At 39.8% G+C, this 23,404-nt stretch overlaps 2 protein-coding genes across 2 annotated transcripts; one reads left to right on the top strand and one right to left on the bottom strand.

Annotated features, from left to right (window-relative positions):
- Positions 1-2,262: 2,262 nt before the first annotated feature.
- chka (choline kinase alpha) lies at positions 2,263-17,959 on the bottom strand. The gene is made up of 12 exons (XM_079743509.1): positions 17,520-17,959; positions 17,058-17,166; positions 14,667-14,717; positions 12,619-12,732; positions 11,629-11,762; positions 11,393-11,497; positions 10,554-10,612; positions 8,211-8,289; positions 6,610-6,718; positions 6,193-6,299; positions 4,679-4,760; positions 2,263-4,527 (listed from the first exon to the last, which is right to left on the bottom strand). The coding sequence occupies exons 1-12, from the start codon at positions 17,756-17,758 to the stop codon at positions 4,462-4,464; spliced, it is 1,254 nt and encodes a 417-aa protein (XP_079599635.1). The 5' UTR covers positions 17,759-17,959; the 3' UTR covers positions 2,263-4,461.
- A 542-nt stretch (positions 17,960-18,501) lies between these two features.
- On the top strand, positions 18,502-22,145 carry LOC307080686 (uncharacterized protein). Its single transcript, XM_079743510.1, has 3 exons — positions 18,502-18,715; positions 18,980-19,632; positions 20,160-22,145. Exons 2-3 carry the CDS (start codon positions 19,051-19,053, stop codon positions 20,745-20,747), a joined length of 1,170 nt encoding a protein of 389 aa, XP_079599636.1. The 5' UTR covers positions 18,502-18,715; positions 18,980-19,050; the 3' UTR covers positions 20,748-22,145.
- Positions 22,146-23,404: the final 1,259 nt, after the last annotated feature.

The following is a 23,404-nucleotide window of genomic DNA, read 5'->3' as shown; positions in this document are numbered from 1 at the left end:
GTACGAGGTACAATGCAGTTTAACCCTCATGGCACCAACCGACACACTAAGAATGCAAGGAGAGGTAAATAATCTAAACTCAAAATTAAACACAAGCATATAGACCCAGAAAAGTGTTTGTACCTCTTTTCTTCTCAGACCTGCGACGCCGGCAACAGGAGCATGGACGAGGGTGAGCTACGAGAACAAACGTGGACTTGCAAAGTCCCGCGAGATCCTAGTCTCATGTACTGTGAGGCTGCTGTTGCTAGGTTCCCCACCTGGTGACCTGGGTCCTAGCGTCCCATATGTTACAGTTATAAGTTAAAATATCAGAACAATACAAACATTCAGTACTATCAACAACATGCTTGTTGTTGAAAGTTTATTTTATTTTATTTTTTTATTTGGCGACCCAATTCAAATCGCCCGACCCATTCTTTGGGAAAGACTGCTCTATAGCACTCTACGTACCCCTGGAGTGCTTGTTAGCTACGAGTGATTTCACGACGTTCGTTACCAACGATGCTTTCGGGAAACGGTGTGAAAACTGTACGATGCTTTTATGACGCACTTCACGAACCACTTAGGCTAACGATGCTTTCGGGAAACGGGGCCTTGGGCCATGTGAATAATAATCCCTTCAGTCTATATAGTCGTTCGTGCGGAAGAGGATTAGGGCCACACATAAAAAAAAAAAGTTGACTTTAATCTCAGAAATCTGACTTTAAACTCAGAATTCTGAAAAAAAAAAAGTCAGCAGGAGGAAGAAGAAGAAGTCATTTCGTTAATGGAAGACCAAAAGGTGAGTGAAACTGGCACCAAAACAACACATGTTCCAGTTTCACTCACCTTTTGGTCTTCCATTAACGAAATGGCTTTTCTGGAACCCCTCGAACCCGCAAGAAGTCGCTAAGGGAAGACATCTTAGCACAAGTAGGCTTGGGCTACTGCCTACTCTGCGTGTGGTTTCCTCCTCCTGCATAAAGCAAAGTGTCTCTCCCACGGAGTTTGGTCCTTACAGGTACCCGTAGTTCTGACTTTAAAGTCAGTATTCTGACTTTTTTCTCAGAATTCTGAGATTAAAGTCAGAATTCTGAGACTGTCAGAATTCTGAGTTTAAAGTCAGAATTCTGACTTTAAACTCAGAATTCTGAGGAAAAAAACAGAATCTGAGAATAAAGTCAGAATCTAATTTTCTTTTTTTATGATTGGCCCTAATCCTCTTCCGTACGTTTGCGATTGCTTTTTGAGCAAACCTCTCCACTTTTCTGATCTTTGAAAATCTGCTCGGAAGTGCGTGCGGGAAGCTCTCACTCCCGTGGAAGGCAGAGCCCACTTTTCTGGTTCCCCTGAAGCTTCTGCTGGCCTCCTGGCATGTTAGCGGTAAAAAATAGGAAATGTCTCGCAAAACATCTGATACACACAGTGGTTGTATTGTGGTGCTTTTATTACGTGATTTCATATAATTTATAGGCTATACCTTTCTTTATCAATTGTAATTATATAAAATCTGATTGTATCAAAGTAGGCTACTTTAATACAAAAGCAGCTGTATCGTGAGCCAATATTGATTTTGAATTATAAAAATACAAATTATGCAATGCTATTGCTTGGACAGTGAATGTGGACCATCTCTGTATCCTTGAGATTTCATGATGCTCATTTTTCATTTTGTACCATTGTGTGACACTGGAGGTTTTTCTTCAGCATTGCTTTATTTATTGTTGTATAACCTGTTAACCTGTGCTATGCAACGGGTTTTCTATATCATTTAAGATTAGGCCTATGCTTTGACAGTACACAATCACTATCATATTCACAGCATTGACTACCATTGACTACATATCCTAATTCCTTGATTCGTTCAATGAAGGCATATTTCTATATGCCTACAATATATGCATTGATAGATTTTATTAATTTTTTTTAAGTAGAGCGAGTGCCAATGTTCAGGTAAACTAATGTATAATATATACCCTGAATGTAAAGCGAGCTGATTTGGGTATTTCGTTTTAAGAACGATACAAATTGTACAGAAAATGCTTATCATTGATGGATTATCACTGTTCAAGTAATTGTGAGAATGTGAAATTTGAGCATGATGAAAAAGGCAAATGTTATTTGTAATGATTTATTACGCAAAGCAAAACAGCCCATTTTTCCACAAATCTTCTTGCAAAGTGCATAATTTTCCCTCTGTAAGTGTGTATATTTGAAGAGTACTATATATTTATACATTAAAGCTGCTTTCATATCAATCTATCACATTACCAGTTAGAATAGGTTCAATCAGTTTATATGGATTCGAAAGTTACAATAACATTTATGCTTGTATAAGAGTAACGAATCAAATCACATAGAATGAAAAGACATCTTTTCTGAATGTGGCCCTCAACATCATAAACAATTGCAATGACAGTTTTAGTAAAAAAAAAACATGATTAAGGTTTGCAATATTCTGATCTGAAAGGTGCATACCATTGAAAGTACATTTCATTTTCTTTATAACAATATATATGGATATTTGAAAACTACAAAACTTGAAAACTGACATGGATATGAAATAGAATTTAAATGGAAATCTACAGCGATTTAAAAATAATGTTTGAAACATTGTTTGGAAAATATCAAGTTAACAATATTCATGTGGAATTCAGACAAGAAAATAAAAAAACATTATCTTAAGAAAATGATGGATAAAAGGTGTAACGTCACAAATAAAGTCAGTTGCCTCAAAGCTACGTTGCTATAGCCTTGTGTGCTAAGTGCCACGTGTGCGAAGTGCCACTGCTCAACGTGGATGGGTTGACGGGGCTGTGGACCAGTGATGTGTACACACTTTACACTCCTCTAGGCCTATCCCTCAGCGCCTTTCCATTCACAAGTACTTACTATGTAAACCATCCAAAAGGTCTGACAGAACACATACATTCAATTTTAACACACAAAATTATGAAACGTGGGACAAACCACCACAGCAAAAAATAAACATGAAAAAACTAAACGTGCAGTTTTGTGTTATGCTTGAAGGTAAGGGCCATTTCAGTGACATCGCTACATGTGCATTTTAACACACATACCCAAACTAACACAGTGACATATTCAATGTCTTTGGGAAGACGATACAACAGTATCAGGGTTTGTGATGTTTCAAATTTGCATTAGTCCCATGCTCAGACAATATTGACCATGAGATAGGTTTAAAGGTAACCTATACCATATATTTGTCAAGGGCGTATATTCATAGAATTGTTGTACCTCATGATATTGTTTATGTCCTTTTTCCTTTTTATGCAGCTTGCTCTTCATTTCCCTAATGAAACCATTATATAAGGGCATGATTAGTTTTGTCCTTGTTTGATAAGATTTCTGCAATGCACTTATAACATAGAGCATATGGTTAACTAGCTTGTTTTAATTCCATTATTAACCGTAGCAAATAAAACTGCTACAAATTGATTCCGTCAACTTCATAGACCTTAAAACACTGCATCATATCAAAAACCATGCTGTGTCATGGCATATTTTCAGCTACCTCTTAAATACACCACTGCATGTTGGTCCAAATAATGTCAATGATAAAGAACTACAAAAGGTGAGAAACCTTGAAGATCACTTAATATTCACAGAAGGGTTAAGATGCCAATTGTGTAAACAGGATGTTAAAAGTAAGTCACAGTAGTAAAGAAACAAGTTTTGACACGATTATAATCAGCCCAAGGATGGCAACGATTAAAACTAGCGATCAACTTAATTCACATGACAGGAAAATCCAGCATTCAACTGTATCCTCTCAATTGCCCTGACCTGACCTACCTAACTTAGTCTGAGTCAAGAGAAATACTGACGTATCCAGTAGGACTACACAGCTGGTAGTGTATGCACTCATTCAAGGTATTAAGTCAAACAAGGTTTAAGTTAATTAAACCTTGTTTGGTGAAAATCTGCCTTTCAATAATAGAGGGCTCAACCAGATAATTGGCACATATATAAATGTATATATATATATATGTATAGATATATATATATAATATATGAAGTTAGTTCCTTGTTTCTTTAGTAAGCAAGGCTCTACCGCAAATGGTTCATGGCTCGGTTCTTTACCACAGTATCATTTCCATATGGTAATGATAGATTGCTACACATTGATACAATGTTAACATTTACAACTGGGAATGTACATGTAACAGGAAGCTGCCCCACATGCTAGATCTATGGCCCAGCATGCATCTGAAGCATGTGAGCATGTGTCCTAAACAATAGCAGAAGACAACCGCATTCCTCTGGTCTATCATGAAAGCTAGCATAAGATGTTTTTTATCAGGGGTTTTTGCCGGACCACCGGAATTTGCTGCACTGCGTTTTACTTTAGTTTCAGGAAGCGCGATTGTGCAATGCCTCGTCCCCCAGCTAGGGAGTAGGTGACAGCACCAGCCTCCTCCAGCACAATCACTGGAGGAGTTGGTGAGTGGCCGCCTCCTAGTTGCTGCCTCCCCAAATCTTCTTCTGCTCGAAGAAGGCATCAAATCTGGCCAAAGCATACTCCTGCAATGCATTGAAATATACAGTTTGTGAGTGTTTTACGATGACAATTTCAATCATCATACTCTTTTACCCTAACCATCAGGATATTTGATAATCAAAGAAATACAACAAATACAAAAATGGAAACAACCAAAGAAACATGGTTTCTTACCATGTATCCAAACTCAATGGTGGAGATTCTGGACTGGATGAAAGCCCACAACCCCCAGAAGAAGTGAGACGCCAAGGCGAACCTAGGGTACAAACACAAACAAGCTCTCTTAACAGTCTCAGGGTACAACGGATCTCCCAAACCCAACAACAGTGTCACAGACTTTTCACGGGGGTATATGGTGTTTTTTGTGTAAAATGAATACAATAATAAAAAACAAAAACGCAGAAGCTAAGTTAGTCTAGCCTACAATATTGTGTGTCTTATATTCAATTAGCCTACCAAGAAAAAGTCTTGCTGGTTTTAAATACTTAATCATAGAAAAATAAGTAGGAATATGGAAAATAAGTTCCCTTCTTCCATTCCAAGTAGCCTACTAGTGTACCTATTCTAAGTCTCCCAGAGATTTCGCCAAAGTACTAATATGGAAAGTCAGTTTAACCTGCATTTTAAACTGTTTATAAAGCTTCAATGTCTAGGCAGTGTTTGTAGCTTCTATTTACTGGAAGGATACACTTCATCAGTAATGTTTATTTAATATCCATGTGGCACATTCAGAAATGTGAGACAGATCAGGGTTGATTGCATTATAGCTGGTCTGTTGATATTCTCTATGGCAGTGTTTCTCAACTGGTCATGACCTAAAAGTGGGTAGCGACCCACAAGTTGGTTCCAGACTTGTTCTGAATCTTAGTGTGTGGTAAAACCAAATTAATAAAAATAAATGTTTTTACTGCTTTCTTTTTTTTCATTGCTAGAGTTATGTGCTTTGAACGCAGTGACCTTTAAAGAAAGTCACGATGACATTGTGTATGTGTGTTGACTTGCCCATTTTTCAAGAAATCTATTTGAAAATCTATTATTTCGAATTGTTTAAAAGTTGGTCGCGACTTAATGATCATGGGAAAATGTTGTTCCCAAGGCCAGACCAGTTGAGAACCACAGCTTTACAGAGAGGAGCGCTGCCGGCCGACAGCTTCTCTTAGCCCTGTCTCTTTCGACAGATATACACTGCGAGACACTCTGGACTCTGTTACTGTTGTATACGGTTGATTGCGTCTATACTTCCCCGCGTTAGATCATTGTAATTCGGGGCATGAATATCTGTTGAATATCAAATATATACCTTAAAACAATGTTAATTGCTATTGAAAAGTGTCATTCTTCTAAACAGCACCACAGCATCTCTACACTGCTATGTATTTCACTTTCAGCTTTGATATCGGGACGTTCCGGGCGGGCGGTACATTTTTAAAACCTGTCGACCCCGATGGAACTCGCCCTACCCATGCCAGCCACTTATCGTTGGCAAAGGAACCTATTTCAGTCCCAAACACACTGCATTTTTTAAAGAACGGTCTAGAACGGTCTTGAATAATCCATAACACCATGGAGCCTATGATAGACCAAAACATATACCTTTGCATACTACACCACACCACTGCACTCAGACCAGCCCCCTTTGGCCTTCACACAGGACAGGATTGGGGATCCGCCCCGTGACCTCTGCTCACCTGTTGACCTCCACGTAGAGCTCCTCCATTACTTTCTCCCGAGCCGCGTTGCTCAGGCCGCTGAATCCGCCATCTGACTCCCTCATGTAACTCTCAATGAAATGCAGCTGTGGACAACACAAACAGAGTTCGTCCCACTGGCATACCAGACACTGTGTGCTTGTTTGTTTGTGCGTCTGCGTGTGTATGAGGGCCGATAGTAAATTGTAGTAAGGATAATGTTTTCTGTTTACTTTTTTGAACATCGGTATTTATAGTCACGTTTATTTACAAAACAATCCGTTTGGAGACTGGTTCTCCAGGTCAGAGAATTGGTATTGTCTAAGAGTGAGACTAGGTCTGAACTAAGTAAACTGAAGATCTAAATGTATTTTTGGTTGTAGTTTGCGATGGCTGTGTTTTCTTTTCTATTCAAACCTGTTGAGCTTTAGAAGGATAATTCCCAGCATTCACTTTGAAGAAGGGAAAGGTGTCACAGTTGTAGTCGTACATCCACTCACAGAAATGGTTTCCAATGTCAAATCCCCTGCAATGCAAAAAAGAGGGCACGGGTTGAAAAATATGAAAGGCGTTTCACATGGAGGCGGACATTAGCGTTACCCTTATTTGCATTACATAGGACAACTGGTATTTAAAATACAGGAAGGGCCTGAAAGAAGCTAAAAACATTGGTGTGTGTGTGGTTGGGAAGGTGTGTGTGTGTATGTGTGTGTGTGTGTGTGTGTGTTTGCATATGCTCGTGTGCGTGGGGGGAGGGGGAAGTTAGAAAGCCAAGGACAACATGAGCTATATTTTCCCATAATAAAGACGAACCAAAGCATAACCCTCTCGCAATAAAGACCAACAACATAAATGGGCGTGTTTGTGAATATGCAGGAGTAGAACACAATACTTCTTTAGCTGGGTGAATAAAGGCTTAACTTAAAACAGATATTTTTTTATTTAGCTGACTGATTGAAAGATTGACCGGAGGATAGGTCTTCATACATCCCCTCATTTTCCATTTCCAATCTCCTCAACCAGATCCCAGTTGCATAACAGCCCCCCATGATTGTTTAAACACAGGGAAGGGGCTGTGAATTATGTATGCCTATGGGAAACAGGGCCTTCGGCTGGCCCCATGGTTATCCTCTTTTCCCTATCTCTTGTTGTGGCTCAGTATCTAGGTAACGCTCACTCTCTTCGCTCTCTCTCTCTCTCTCCCTCTCTTTCTAGTCTATTATATCTCAATGAAAGAGTGAGTCAGATCAACATTTTAAAAGCATTGTTGCAATTGTATTTTGTAGCAATTTTCCCAAACAATCTAGAAATAGAGCTTATGGGGAATGGGCCAACAGAAAAGCAAAAGACGCAACAGAAAAGTACATCAGGGGCCATGAAACACACATACAGGGAGACAACACACACACAAACACCCAAACCCACGGATAATGCAGGCCTGAGTGGTCACAACATTCTGACTTAACAAGGAAACCCTGTGGGGGGAAGGGATTCCAGGAAAAATGCGCACCTCCTTGTTTTTACTCAGCCAAGGACAGATTTTGGACACTTTGGTATTTTTAAAGGGTAGGTGACTAATAATACAGTACAGTTTGTTCTCTGGAGGGTCCACAATTATACTGTATATGAGAACTGTACAAAGTCTGAAAATAAAGGGTAGAAGATACTTGAGCTGAAGGTTGACGCATCAACAAAGGGTCGTTGTTTGTTTCAATACTAGTCAGTGAGGTCCCTAGAGATGACAGTGATGATTTTCAGAGCTCTATTTCCTTTAATTGGTTTGGTTTTAGGGACTATTTATAATATTAAAATAACATTAGGTACTATCTTGAGCATTACATTATTTAATATCTGTTAATGCATATTAAGCTGCCAATCCGGACAAAAAAGCGCTATACCAATTTAATGTTTTATTTTTCGTAGTAGTAGTCCAATCTCACCTTAACTAACATATTTTCAGTGGGAAACCCTGGTAGCAGTAGTAGTAGTACTAGCAGTAGTTATAGTAGAAGTGCTACCTGTAATTGTAGCTGCTGTATTCAAAGTCAATAAGCATCAACTTCTGGTCCAGTGATGTATTCAGCAGTAGAATATTACCTGAAAGAACAAGAGGTTTACATGTTAAATGTTACACAAGATAGTGAAATAACACTAGGAAATGCCGGTAACAAAGTAGTGTTCAGTCACTCCTTCTGTAAAATAGCATTTACTGAAATGCAGTGATACAACATCCACATCCAATATACGATATACTAAATATAATACATAGAATAGATACAAATACATTTGAGTAAATTATGTAGCATGCAGTGAAAGTCAATGCACGTTCTGCATGTGTATTATATGTATTTATACCATGGTCTGGGGGAATACTCGATTCTGATTGGCTGCAGGGTGTGCATTAACCCATGATATACGGACACCTGCCAAGTAGTTCCCGCCAAATTGTCTGTTCAGCCTTCAAAACGAGAGCTGGTAACTTGTGAAAAATGCATTAAACTGTTATCAGAAAACGCGGTTATATGCTATAGACCCTATAGTATCTGTGGTATAAAGGCTGGGACGAATTTCAAATTATAAATATGTACAATTTATGTTGAAAGTATAGACCGTCGCGATTCCCATTGAAACCAATGGTGCAGTGATTCGTTCTTCAAAAAGAGAGCTGGTAAATTGTGAAAAATGAAATAAACTGTAATCAGACGCGGTTATATGCTTTAGACCCTAGTGTATCTGTGGTATAAAGGCTCGGACGAATTTCGAATTATAAATATGTACAATGCATAACGTTAGCTCTCTGGCTCATAGCTGAGCGGACTACAACACCTCCCGTTGCAAAGTCGTAGCTAAGGTCCGTCCTATTTACTGGGGGAGTGAACAACGTTTCCGTTGCATAAGAACCTTACGGGAGGGTAATGATTGTTCCAGGTATTAGTCAAACCCTCAGGCGTTACCAGGGAAACAAAGTTATGGCTTGTGAAAAACTTTATATTTGGATTGTAAAACACATGAAAATATAAATGAACGGTCTTATTTTATTTTCTTTGGCAAGTGACCATGGTATAAGCGGGATAATGCCCTTCGAGGTGTCCATTATCAGGAATTAATGGACTTCGTTGTCCATTAATTCCTGATAATGGACACCTTCCCACAGCACTTTACAGCTTAGCCGGCCGCCTAAGCAACACAAGCCTGCCGCCTGAACTACGTCGACAAAAAGAATAATACAAATAATAATAATAATTCTTTAGTTTTTAAAATAATTTCTTTCGTTTTTAATATTTGAAAAGTTAAAATTGCACAAACTCTTTGACTGTTCTTGTTTCAGCTGTTGATTTTGACAATGTTGTTGGCACTTCCTTTTTTAATATTTGTATAGTTAAAATTGCAGAAATTATTTGACAAATTACTTTTTTCAGCAATCCCCCCCCCCACCAAGTGAAAGTGGAGCTTGTGTGGTAAGGTAATATATATAAAAATACATACATACATACATATATATATATATTAGTGCTGTCAGTTTAACGCGTTATTAACAGCGTTAATTTTTTTATTGCGCGATTAACGCTCTTTTGGCTTGGCAAACGTTGTAGTTTTTTCACCTGCTGTCTAGCAACAACTAGTCACGTTGGAAAACCTACAACATCATACTGGATCTACACCGGAAACAAAACAACAAGCACGCCGCACAAACTTGTGGGGGCAAGCAAGGATACGGAGCGGGTGAAAAACTCCTTAAAAGTATATGTTTGTGTGTCACTCGGTTCGAGCCTGCACGTTAATGTTGTCATTAGCTGTTTCGTCTTTCTGACCAATCGCAGTAGTGAGTGAGTGAGAGGTTGCGGGCGCACAGCTCAGGCTGCCGTACGGTGCTACAAGAAACTTTTATAAATGCAATATTGTTATCCCGCAGTAATCAGCCCGACAGCCCCGGTAGGAATACGGTAGGAATATTCATACTGGTTTGAATAATAAATGTTATAGTATTTCCCATCTTTGCTGAGCAAGAGTTTTGTTCGAAAGTTCAGTGATTGAAAAAAATAAAAGCCTGGGCTATTGAAGTTTTACGGTAGGCCTACCACCTACCCGATGTCAAGTGGACTGGGTTGAATTCACTGCGGGTCTCTCTTCTTACTGTCCTTCTCAACACTCTCTGATCTCACTAAAAGGCTAGCAGCACGAAATCAATGGATATTTAGAATAGAAAAAAAATTGCGATTAATCACGAGTTAACTATGACATTAGTGCGATTAAATATTTTTAATCGCTTGACAGCACTAATATATATATATATATATATATATATATGTATATATATATACATATATATACAACTGATTTGACTGCAGTGGATCTCCTACCTTCTTGGCAGTCGTTGTGGCAGAACACTACAGGGGAGTTGGTGGATTCAAGTAGTGACCTGTGCACAAACACACACAAACAAATAGGTGGAAAAAGGTCAAAGGGACAGGTCAAAAGGTGCTGTGACGCGTTCGTGCTCAGTGTAGCTTCCAGGTAGGTCAGTGTTTTCCGAAACGGAAACAAACACCAAGGTTTTTGCACAAACAAAGTGAAAGCTTTACTGCCGCAGATGAACAACTTTTGACACTCATACCAATGTAGTAGTGAGTACTTCAATACCTTAACCTTTACCCAACCTTTAACCCACCAAAACAAGCTACCACACGCCCGAGCATAAACAACAGTCAGCATCCAATTATTCAGGACGGTAGGAGAGCAATGTGAGGGAGCATGAACAAAAAGTATTTTTCCATTCCCCTTATCTCAATAAAATTACTTGTTTCTGGTCAATTGTTAAACTGGCATGGTTCTTAGAACCTCTACTGTATCTTTTTTAAACAACTTCAGTCAATAAGATGATTTAAGTTGTGGTAAGGTAATGTGTTAATTAGGTCTTAACAGATTAAGGTCAATCATTAACACTAACTTCCTAAGACACCATATACTATTTGTCCTTTCATAGCAATTTCATATACATTGTCCTTCAGGGTTTTTGTAAAGAACAGGTCAGGATTAAACGTATTAGTATTTTTCAAGAAAACTACATTCACCATAAAACTCATTGGTGAATTACTGGTGATTACCAAGTTCCATATCGTTGGCATGTATGTATTTATGAAAGCACATTGAAAGATTAAGTGGAGAAAGGGAGTATTTGTGTGTGAGTTTGTAATCATACTTGAGATCATCCATCTCCTGAGGCAAGTTGTAGCTGGCCAGGCGGTTGAAGAGGCACAGGTGCGATTCCCTGGTGACGGCCATCCTCATGATCTGGTTTAGGTACCTGGTGGTTCATCATGTTTCAATCAGTAACATACTTACACAACCTTCCTTTTTTGCTCAAAGTGCAACAAGATAATAAAAGCTAAAAACAAAGTCCTAAGGAAGAACCGAGGAGTAACTGTAACGGCTTACTTTTCCATCGTCCCAAAAAGCCACTTCGGCTCCTTGTTGAACGGCATCCGCATGGCATGAAAGGCGGCCATCTTCTGGGCCACCTCAGCTGAGATGTGGGGATCTCCCAGCTCGCAAGTCTCAAGTTTACGACTCTAATGTTCATGGAGAGATTGGAGAGAGAATAAATTGTGAAATAAAAAACCAAACCACCCTTGGACAGCTTATGCTTTTTGCTTTGCTAAAAACTTAGATTCGGCCTAATTTGTAAATCAAAATATTTATTTTGGTTATAGACAGGTTGTGAATGATTTGTCCACACACCTAAATCAGTTCAAATCAGAGAAATACTCCTCAAGGTTAACAGTTGATACAGCATCATTTGCTATTGCGGACATTCATACGCTATTGTTGACATTCATATGCTATTGTTGACATTCATACGCTATTGTTGACATTCATACGCTATTGGTGACATTCATATACTATGGGTGACATTCAAATGCTATGAGTGACATTCATTTGTTATTACTGACATTTGTATGCTATAGGTGACATTCATGTGCTATGTGTGACAATCTTATGATATTTGAAAAAAACATATGCTATGTTTGACATTCTGGATCTGATTAGGAAAGCAATATATAGAAGAGGAATTTGATAACTAGTTGACGTTCAGCCACTGAGGAGTAGATTTTCTATGGTTTAATTAATTTCCATTAAACACCAATCACTGATCCCATGGTTGATCTGTAGAGAAACAGGTAGCACAAAGACACACATACAAACAAGCCTAGTCTGTTAAACAATGAGACAAATCATCAGCAGGATCCTTATCCGGCTGAAGATTATGTCATAATACCATAACATTGTACATTGTGTGTGTCTGTGTGTGTTTGTGTGTGTGTGTGTGTGTGTGTGTGGGGGGGGGGGGGTTGCAAAGAAGATCTAGACATAATCAAGTACAAGAAGACAGACAAATGTTGTATGTAATGTAAACTGTAAACCTACCGGGACATACTGCTCAAGGCGACCTGTGGGGAAGATTCCATAGAGTTTGGGACCCAACTCTCTCTCCGCCAAGATGGCAAACATGACACTCTCCAGCACCATGGCCTCTGCCCCCTGATAAAAAACACACAAACACACACACACAATGAGTTTAAGTCCATCAAAGGGACGATTGCCTAGGGAACTGTCGTAAGCCCTAGAGGTGGCAAGAAGATATGAAAATAATGTTGGGTGTGTCTGTCACAACCTTTTTAGTGCCGTACATTGGAGATGCTCTCTTCCCTTGTCCTCACTTTATCATGCATACTTTTTTCTCACAAAGGAACTACACCAAAGTCATTCAGGATAAGGCAGGTGTTATTAAATCCTACCTTCCCCTGAAGTGGGAAAATTGCCTGCCTTGCGGGGATTCAAGTATTCGAGAGACACAGTTTCAAGTCTCTGCGTACTGTTTTCTTGGCTGCGAGCCCAGGAATGCGCTGCATGCTGGCAGTACTCCAGGAAGCTAGCTCTGGGAGGGAAACAATGGCTTAGCGGCCCACTAGCTTTCTGCACACCGATAAAAGAAAACATGTTGTCACCACCACCACCACTCTCGTTCCCTGCCGCTGGTGAAGTTGAGCTTGTCTTTTCTGAACAAGAGGAACACTGCCACGGAACCATATTCAGAGTGTTACGCAACATTTGCTGATGCTGATTGTAAATCCGCTCCCGGTCATCCTTTCAAACATACCTCCAAGAGACCTGTTCCACTGTGGAGCGGAACAGATGTGTAAACCCTTCTGCAGGACGAAAGTTAAAGTTAAAATAAACTTTAACTTCAGTAGCAAACAGTGGCTGTCACATTGAAAACATGGTCTGGGATGATTCAAATGGTTCATTTAGAAGTCATCTTGTGTACCAGACATATATATATATATAAACATACAGTATACATACGTATACATATATGAATCTAAATATAATAATGCATCATGTGTTTTGCATAAAGTCAGTCATATATTATCATAATTGCCGAATAATTTGTTTGTATCTCAATCCTTCATAGGTTTGATACAAAAGTCATATAATCTACCCAGCCTCTTTCTGTTTTAAACCACCATTATTGATGCATGCAACCTCACTTAGCCAAACGTTAGAACGTAACAACGCCCCCCCCCCCCCAAAGAAAGGGGTTACTGGGCTCCACACAGGAAGCGCATTTACTGTGTGTTGCAATGTTGTAAACTGAAACTGCTAACTACAGTAAACTTAAGAAACTCTGACCTACTTGGCTTGCGTTGTCTCTCTCCTTGCATCCAGGTATTAGTATTATCATTTAAAAGTCAATCATTTACCAATAAATGGTCTAGAGAACATCTACTCTTGTGCTCCCTCAATCTATTTAGTATCACAACCTGATGATGGCACACAGTCACACAGTAGTTAGCTTGTTTCCTCTAAGCTCTACAGAGCAAGAGAATACTGTGACGCTTGATTGTGAAACGAAATAATGCAAAAACTATAACAATGGCTGTCTGATGAGCTCATCGCTCACATGATATGGCAGTGCAAGTCACCGCTCACAATAACCGCGGGTTAAGGATCACATGTTTTGGAGAAAAAAAATAATGACTCTGGTTCTTCTTTTCAGTGAATGGACAAAAGCTTTCTGGAGGTATTCAAAATGATGTGCTGTGCATGCAAAGTCTGATTAACAAACACTTTGCACTTCAGATGTTCAAATACAGTCTGTTGTATCATTCTAGCGGCATAGCAAGTGGATTTTATTTTATTTTAAGTTTTAGAGATTGGGATATGCATTTGTTTACATTTAAAACTGGGGAGAAAAAAAGGCTGATCTGAAGTTCGGCAATTCCAGAAAGTTTTCTAAAACTACAGCTGCCTCTTGAGTTCACACAACAAAGCCAGGGAACCAAAGCCGGCCTTGGTAATCTGACCCATATGGGCTATAAGAAAGATAAAGAAAAAGGAACCGTTGAGTCTGTAGGGGCCTTTGAAACATGATTTGAGAACCATCATTAACAGTATTACCATGATTTACTTACTTGGAGGCTTTCTTTGTTTGACCGTTGGGAATCACCTTTATTACAGGACATCTATGAACAAAGTAAAAGGGGAAAGGCTATCGATAAATAAAGTGATGTATTATATAATATTTAAAAAAACACTAACAATTCCTGCTGTATTACTCAACTGAATGAGATTATCAAACATATCAGGGGAAAATACATTTTTGGTCGAGGACCGCCTTGCTAACTGTGCAGTGCAACAGTTAGAAAGAGGGAGCGAAGATGCAAGAGAGGTAGTGAGATAGAAATATACAGGCAGACAGAGGGATACAGTTCAGAAACAGCTTATTATTATTGACTTATTATTTTGAATACAAAGATATAGCAGATGTGATTTCTGCAAAGAACTGGCAGAAATTTTGATTGTAACTATATATATATATATATATATATATATATATAAATATAGCTTTATATATATGTTGTTGTTTTTTGTGTTTTTTTTTTACAAATCTAATACTAGTCAGCCAAGAGTGGCCATCTTTGTTGCAATGTTGGTTGCAGTTCCCTTTATTGCAGTAGTCTTGTTGGGTCCTCCATTTTGAGGATCAAATCTCATTGTTGTTTGAACGGTTGTTGCATAAAGATAACCATTGTTTATTATCATATTTGAACATATTTTCCAGAGAGTGTCATTGTGAACACATCCCTCTTTCAAACATCTCTAAGGTATTCTTTATTTTTTAATCTCATCCGCAGAGTTTAGAGAGGCTGTCTAAGATTACGAGAGATGGCAGCCGTTACCTTGGTGTAGGATACGCGGTGGTTCTCCGACCCCTAGCAATAAAATCAAACTGCTCTTATGTCCACTAGCAATTAGGGTAGACTTTAGGACGTAACAGGAGCTTGGGTGTTTGCATTACTACCAAAATAAACCACATTGCACTTTCTTAAAATACAAGGTAAACAGTTAATGTTTACCAAACCCCATATATATATTTATTTTATTTTAGACTTTAAAGGGACTTTATTTGTTGTTTATTTACCACTTACGTCACAGCATGCAGACTATAGCAAGAGAATAAACAAACGCTCTAGCTCTTCTTCAACATATCATCATGTGACCATCCGCTGATACAGAATGTGCCGCTGTTGATAGTCTTAAATTGTTGACATTTGTGAAATAGTTATTTTCACAGGTTTGGTGAAAAGGTTACAAAGTCCTTCTTCAGTCCCTCAGTAGTCGCTAGCAGATATAACTCAATCGTGATTTGCTAACTCTTAAGCAGGTGTTTTTAGCAAGAGCCCATCATAATAAGTCAGCCGTGGTGTGACTCTAGGGTCGGATTGGAGCTCTGAACACTCTGGCCACGTCTTCTCCTGAGATAAAAATGATGTGTCAGCATTGTGCATGATAAGCTTATTCACTTCAACAGGAAAATTGTGTCTATATTGCCAAAAGAAAAGGTATGGGAATTACTACCACTCAAGATAAAAAAGGAGGAATATCTACTTCCTCCAGACCGTCTCAGCTTTCTCGGCATTTCATGTGGCTAATTCTTTCTGGGTTTATTATTTTACATTAAGCTGAGCCCTCTTGCCCACTGGAGAGGTCATTTAGCACGCACAGTATTTCACCATTCTGTGTTTGCGTTCCCAGAAGGATGCCTCCGGTTATGTTTTCGATATTATGTTATGCTACCCCCGTTATAAAAGGCTGAGATTTCATGAATCTCATACTGTACCGTGTTGGATTGGTGGGTTCACCTGGGAACAAGAGTGCTCAAGGCACGCTCCTTTGGGAAGCCTACGGCAAAGAACACATGCATGTACAGCCATAGGGGTACATCACTGCACACAACAATGGCCAACATGCGTGCACACTTATGTGTGTACGCTCACAGTCACTTATATACATACCTACAGCACCACACACAAAATAATGCTGACATACCCGCACTTTCTTGCATGAGCAAGCACAACATAATCAAACACACACCCACACACCCACACACACACAAACTACAACTTCTGGTGATGTGATTTCAACATCACACAGGAATTATGCAATTGTATTTGTTTATTTGGACTTCTCTGGTAAGAAATAAATACCCTTACCCCCAGTTCAGTTCATTGTACTTTCTGATTTCTGAAGTATTTTATGTTGCTTAAACATCTCGATTTAGTAAGGATGACAGTCAAATGATAGATATTTAATGTTATTATTTGTTGGCAAGGAATATACCTTTCAACTACCATGTTGTCTTAAAACCAACTGTCGATCAAATACACAGAAACGCAAAACATTTCCAACATAATAAACATTAAACACTGTCATGTTAAAGTGTATGAGAAGCAGGCTACATTGAAATTAGACAATTTAACACGTTTAACGTTCACATGACATTATCCTTTCTCGAAACACACCTGCAAAATGGCCCCATAGAGGCGCAGAAGAACGCTTCTTGGTTCATCCCCAACACTGTCCAGACGGTCGGGGAGCGCACAGAGGAAGAGCTTGTTGCTCAGACCACCCCTGGTGGACACATGAGAAGGAAGTCAGAGAGAGAATGGTGATTTCCCAAACAAATAAATCGTCATTTGAACGATCGAATACTATATTCATTTCATGTAAACGTAAAAATCCCAACTTGGGTTTACATTGTTTACCCGCAAAACGCAAAAGCTATTCCCATCTAAAGCTTCTCTGGTAATAATTACAGGCTTAGGGTGTGTAACGGAAAGATCAGCTTATTTGAAGGCCTATTACGTAAATAAATAAATAAATAAATAAATACAGAACTGAACAGACGAAACAGATATATAATAAACCGTCTACAACAGTGATGCACATTGTTCAGAATATTTTGGGTAAATAAATAGGCGTACCTTATGATGGTGATTTCAAAATCGTCCTCAGATACCGACCTCCATGCTCCGTGAAGAAATTCTTTGCACCAGAGATACGCCTTGCGTTTGGTCTCTGAATCAGGCTGGTCTTGGCGGATAATAACCTCTTTAAAGTTTTCTTCGGATTCTGGTTGGACATGCAAGGCACTCTCGGTGACCAGAAGACCCAGGGACATTGAAGGAGAGGAAGAAACCCCGTTAATGAATTTTGTCTTCATTTTCAACGAAATGAATTGACTCCCTGAATGGATAAAATGAATGGGCTACTATTTATGAAAGCGGTCGTCTAACGTTTCTATATGCGTAACGAGCAGCAGATCTGTTGACAGAAAAATGTAAAACACCGAGAATTAATAATTTTATTTGAACTGGCGATGTTTATCTCTATGAGCGGTCAAGTTTTAGTGAGAACAACCCAAAGAAGCTTCTAGCTAGAATGACTGAGACTCCGCGCAGACGTCGTTTTTCAAGCAGGTTAGTGTTTTCGTCACCCGGCCACGCCCTTTCCATTCTCTCATTGGTTGGCGAAAGGCACAGCCCAGCGGGCTCTAAACCGTGATCTAAACGCCCAACTCATGGGCCAAAACAAAACGAGGTCACTGTCTCCCATACACCGTGTTTCCATCACGTACACTTGGATCCTCTCTTCTTTCTTCTTGACAGAAGGCACGTTTGGCTATATGCAAAGACTGTTTTAAATATCTCAGTTATTCATAGAGTTAGGACAAACCAAGATCAATTTCCCTCAAACGATGCAGGTTATTTTATAATTATAGAATCTGTAAACTAGAGTACGCGCATCTAACAACGCATACCTCTTACGCCCCCTGCTGGTATGAACACTCTGGCGCCCTTATCACCCTTTAACACCGCCCAACAATGGTACAACAGAAGCCAAAACAAGCATGTCGGCGCAAGTTGATGACGCATCTTTCGAGAAAAAACATAAACAGAGCTCAGCTATTAGCTTAGTCTGTTGCCTGTATGCGGTTAATTATTGTCATTTTAGTTCCGAAGTAATTTCAAATATTTGAATAAGCCACCGTACTATCATTATCATCATATCTGCCCATGCGTGACATTTAAAAAAATTATATTATTACCCAGTCCGACGGACATCCGATTACGGTTTTGTTAGCTTGTTTGAACTAACTCGTATTTTATTTCTTCAAAAGGTAATGCTATATATTTATGTTCTCCGTGGACAGCATATTTGGCCGTCTTAATTAAATAACAACTTAATAGTGGTAACTAAAAGATCTTAAAATGCCCACATAATTTTAACAATTATAGTGTATTGAAGTGCTTGGTTTTCTTAATTTCTTTCTTAATTTTGACTGTTGCGTTACCAAATGTGGTTTAAAGTGAATAGCATGTTATACCCAGTGCTGAAGATAACATGAATACACTTTATTCCTTCACTTTTTTTTCTTATCAAGATCCAACAAAACTTGACACTAACATGGCAAAACAACACCATAATACTTAAAGGTACAGAATTTGACTTCCAATGGCCACCAATATTCAATCTTCATCAACTACTGATATGTCCCCACGGAAGAGGTCCCTGGTTTCTCTGAACAGCAGAAGGAAAACTGTGGAGGACTTCTTCCCGTTTAACTTGTTACCTGTGGAGTGCCAGTTGCACGTACTGTCCTTCCTGAATGAGGTGGACAAGTGCAGCTGTGCACTGGTCTGCTCTAGTTGGAGTTGTCTCGTCCGTTCATGGAAGCTGTGGAGGGTGGCTGACTATCGCCGTGGGATCATGCATCTGGGCCAGGTGGGGCTGCTGGTTTCAAACCGAGAGTTTGAGCGGTGGAAAGCCTGGGTTCACCATTACACTCACCATCTCATCTCCCGTCATGCCAGCCTGTTGACCCTGAAGGCCAGCTTTGACGTTGGGGACAGGTGCAACAAATGGGGAGAGCTGTTGAGTCACCTGCTGGATAGTGTCCACTGCATAGACCTTGGCCACCTTGACCTCAACTGGACCTTCACACTTTTTGAACCACTGGACCTCAGGATCCACTCCAGTTCAAGCTCCCACCAGGAGAGCAGCTCCCACCAGGAAAGCATTTGCAAGATGGATCAGGTAACCGCGACGTTGTGTGAATGCAGGCCTAGTGAAACATGAAATTAGCTTGGTGTCTATTGACATTAGACTCTCTAAATACATGCTAAACTTATAAATGACTTATTACTGCATTCTAAAGTGTTACCATTTGTTTAATTTGTCTAGTGGGGTAATTTGTTAGGTAGCGAGATACAATGAAATCTATAACTTAATTTTGACCGTGAGCACAGTGGTTTGGGTACGTGGATGTGGGCTTGATGAGGACCTGGATACCTCAACCTCTCTATTACCGGATCGTTCTAGAAGACAATGTCAGGTCTTCTGCCCAAAAGTAATGACATGGCTTGTGCAACAGTGTAGTCATCCTAAGCACTCCAACCAATCTGCAAGGGGTCAAAGTCCAGAGTTATCTACCTCCTGGGGTGTCTTTTCAGCTTCAGCATTGACTGTGATGATGTCAACGTTTGCCCTACATGAGTCATACATTTCTTGAATGAACAAGCGATAACGGCGTTAATGTTGTTGTTTTTGTGATTGATTGCCAGGTGTCCAGTTTCCAGGAGCTTTTGGCCAAGCTTACCAAATGCTGCCCCCGCATCTCCAAGATGAAAATGCATTTCGACTGGTCCGACCTATCCGTCTCGCTGCTCACCCAGTTTCAGCACCTGCGCGTTCTTGAACTCAAGTACTTCTGGGTCTTCAAAGGGGTCCCTCCGTCCACGCTGCAGACGTTGACCGACTCCCTGCCCCGCCTGAGGTCCCTGACCTTACACATCCTGGTGCCCCTCAGGAACCTGGGCATCTCGTACACGCTCGAGTCCACGTGCTTGGAGTTCCTGGACGTGTCTCCCAGCCGGGGTCTGGTCTTCTCACGCCTGAAGCTCCCGGCGCTGCGGGAATTTCGGGCCAGGAAGATTGTCCGCGGGATCACGCTGGACCGCAGGACCCGGCTGAGGATCCAGAGCCGCTGGCCGTGTCTGTACCACGTCCTCCGGGACGGGGCGCCCAAACTCCAGGCGCTCAACAATGAGAAACTTGTTCCCACTTGGAGAGAAGACAGCTACAGTGAGCTTTCTGCCATTCTGCAGCAGTCCTGCTACTGTGTGCAGCATCTGGACAGCTGGCTGTGGTGATACTGTGGAACCTACGACACTGAGACCAGTAGCTGTAGCTTTCTTATGAACGTCTTGATGATGTTCTGGTCAGCCAGTCCTAGTGTTTTTTTGTATTTTTGGATCAAGCATACAATTTTAACTTGAATGAATCAAAAGTAAACTTAAAAGTTCTGTATCGATACAAGCGGACTCGGGAGTCGGATAAATGGATCAGAGTGAAAAGTTATTTCCCATCCTGATATTTTCTATTAATTTGAATGTGGAGTTGTGTGTTGAGTTACCTTTTAGCTGTTCTTATTTTTTAAATCTAAATACATATCAATGAACCATAGTAGCCTTTCTTTTAACATTTTATATTTAGGATATTCTTTCTCCCCACATACTACCATTGTGTGTTAGCTTTTTCCTTTAGGTCCACATAGAGTGTAGAAATGTGCAGCCTTCTCCGTGACTTTGGTGCGAACAAAGAGATTAATGTGCAACAAGACTAAATATGTTTGTTTTTAATTAACTTGAATGATTGCCTTTAGAAAATTGAAGAATTAATAAATGAGTGAGGATGTGGAGTGCAGTGCACTTTTCACATTTTCGTCATTATTGCAGTACAATAATATCAAAAAGTTTCTCACAGAAATATGTGTTGTTTCGGCAAGCTAACCCTCATTATCAATGAACAGGGAAAGTTACTCCATCGTCTCGAACAGTCCTAGATTTGAAACTAAGGAAGGGCCAAGAAAGTCCATTCCTTAGCGCTAAGCTGTTGTGGTTTTAATCACAACAGGAAGTGTGACTCCTGACTGACTGGCCCTTGTGTTTCACTATGCATTTTTTCTTATATTGCTATTATTGTATACTGTACAACATGAACTATGGTTATTATCTCAAGGAATATAATGACCACTTATGTGTGAACATTTAATATATTCCATAGTATTACTTAGCAGCTGTTATGGTTCATAAGGAGTGTCTGACTCAATTTAACTTATTAAAATGAATTACTTTGACCTCAATTTAGATAATCTAAGGATCCAATGATTGGTTTACTGATTAAAGCAGTCGATTAAGGTTATATTAAATGGACATTAAGTAAATCACATCAACACCCGGCTGACTATTGTATTCTGCCATGACTGAAAAATCTACTTTATTCCCAGTTTTCGAGTATTTTTGCTGCCACAACGACCAAGTCGTAGTTTGTGATGTTATTCTAATTTTTCCTTATTTTATTCCTCATTTGTTTGCCTCCTTAGCACTATGCATAGCATCTTGCTATTTTACTTTCTACCAACAGAGGTCATTGTTGCAAACGTGGAGGTCTGTCCCCAACATTTATTCCGTCTACAGCTTTGTTTACATTTGCACTGGCCATCATCATTTTGTCTTGGACCAAGGAATTCTGACAATGATTTGCCTCAATACCCTTTGACTTTAAGTGGAAACGGTTCAAATATTTGTGTGAAGGTATTTATGCTAGTTAAAATATAGAAACTCATGGCAATTTGGGTTTTATAATAAAAAAAAAAGGAGTAAAAGCTGTGTGTGTGTTTAAGATGTGTTGCAGAAAATCTGTTTAAGTAACCAACAATGAAGATGTCTTAACTGATTTCCCTCCCTGATTAGTTTTAACACCGTTATACTCCTTGGGAAAATAAGTGAATGAAACAATGTGAAAATCAAGCTTCTCCTACATTGAATTGACTCACTCTAGAACTATAATGTTTGTGTGGTGCATTCCATGGTGTGTCCAAATGTGTTATGCTATAAAAATGTTGTGGCATAATTTAGCAGCAAACCCTATAACCGCTCAACCCCAGTGGTTTCTCAGTGGGAGGAAATGGACATCTCTTCCCATGGCAAATGCATGTTGGATATGTGCGATGATGTGGTTTTCAATTTGCCAATTATTTCATTGCGGTCCCTTACTCCCTCTCCCCTCTTCCTAGCAACTTCATTTGTAAGCCCGTTTTGTCATGTGAGGTCAGGGCGATCGAGGCTGTGAGCACTCCGAACTATAGGTACCTGTTCTAAGGGTCTGTCTTACTGGTGGAAGGTGGGGGAAACCACAAGTACTCAGGACCTGGAACCAGAATCTCAATTCCAAACTGTTATCACGAAACTAGACTGCTGGCTGCTGTCGCATGTCCTAAGACTCATGTAGAATCTTCCCCACACCCTCTCATACCATATCTTTATAGAAACATTTTATGTTAATGTTTTAAAATACAAGAGTGTGTAGTTTGTGCACAACTGTGGACTCCAATGAACAAGTGCAGATGGTGGTTGGTAATGCTTAGGGAGGGGTGGTGTGAAGATTGTTGCTCAAGATTGATCCAACCGCTGGATTAGTGGCCGGACTACACTAACCACCACCAGATGTGGGATGTGACGCATTATTAACAAGTCCAATGATCATCGCCTTCCTACAATATACATCTTACTCTTTGCTCCTTCACCAATCCTCAGGTTAATGCTTAATCTGTGTATGACCACTTAATTGCAAAGCCTGCCCCATTTATGGTTGGGAGGGCCTTTGGAAGCAGATATGCTTTGAGCATATTGCAGTACGGAGGGGGAAGGTGTACAGGTCATTTTAGTAGACAAGCTTTGCATATCTTCCATTCAGAAAGCAGGAGCTTCTGGGACACACCAAAGCAACAGAGGAAGAGGACGAAACC

Source organism: Pollachius pollachius (assembly GCF_949987615.1).
Source record: "Pollachius pollachius genome assembly, chromosome: 9".
Taxonomy (NCBI): domain Eukaryota; kingdom Metazoa; phylum Chordata; class Actinopteri; order Gadiformes; family Gadidae; genus Pollachius; species Pollachius pollachius.
Note: the sequence above shows the minus strand (reverse complement) of the source record. Positions and strands in the feature narration are given on the sequence as shown.

Excerpts from the sequence above, each read along its gene's own strand:
- LOC307080686 (XM_079743510.1), top strand. The coding sequence starts at position 19,051 with ATGGCCACCAATATTCAATCTTCATCAACTACTGATATGTCCCCACGG. Across the intron at positions 19,633-20,159 it reads GCATTTGCAAGATGGATCAG|GTGTCCAGTTTCCAGGAGCT; the intron begins GTAACCGCGACG and ends ATTGATTGCCAG.
- chka (XM_079743509.1), bottom strand. The coding sequence starts at position 17,758 with ATGAAGACAAAATTCATTAACGGGGTTTCTTCCTCTCCTTCAATGTCC. Across the intron at positions 11,498-11,628 it reads CTTTTTGGGACGATGGAAAA|GTACCTAAACCAGATCATGA; the intron begins GTAAGCCGTTAC and ends ATGAACCACCAG. Across the intron at positions 4,528-4,678 it reads CCATTGAGTTTGGATACATG|GAGTATGCTTTGGCCAGATT; the intron begins GTAAGAAACCAT and ends AATGCATTGCAG.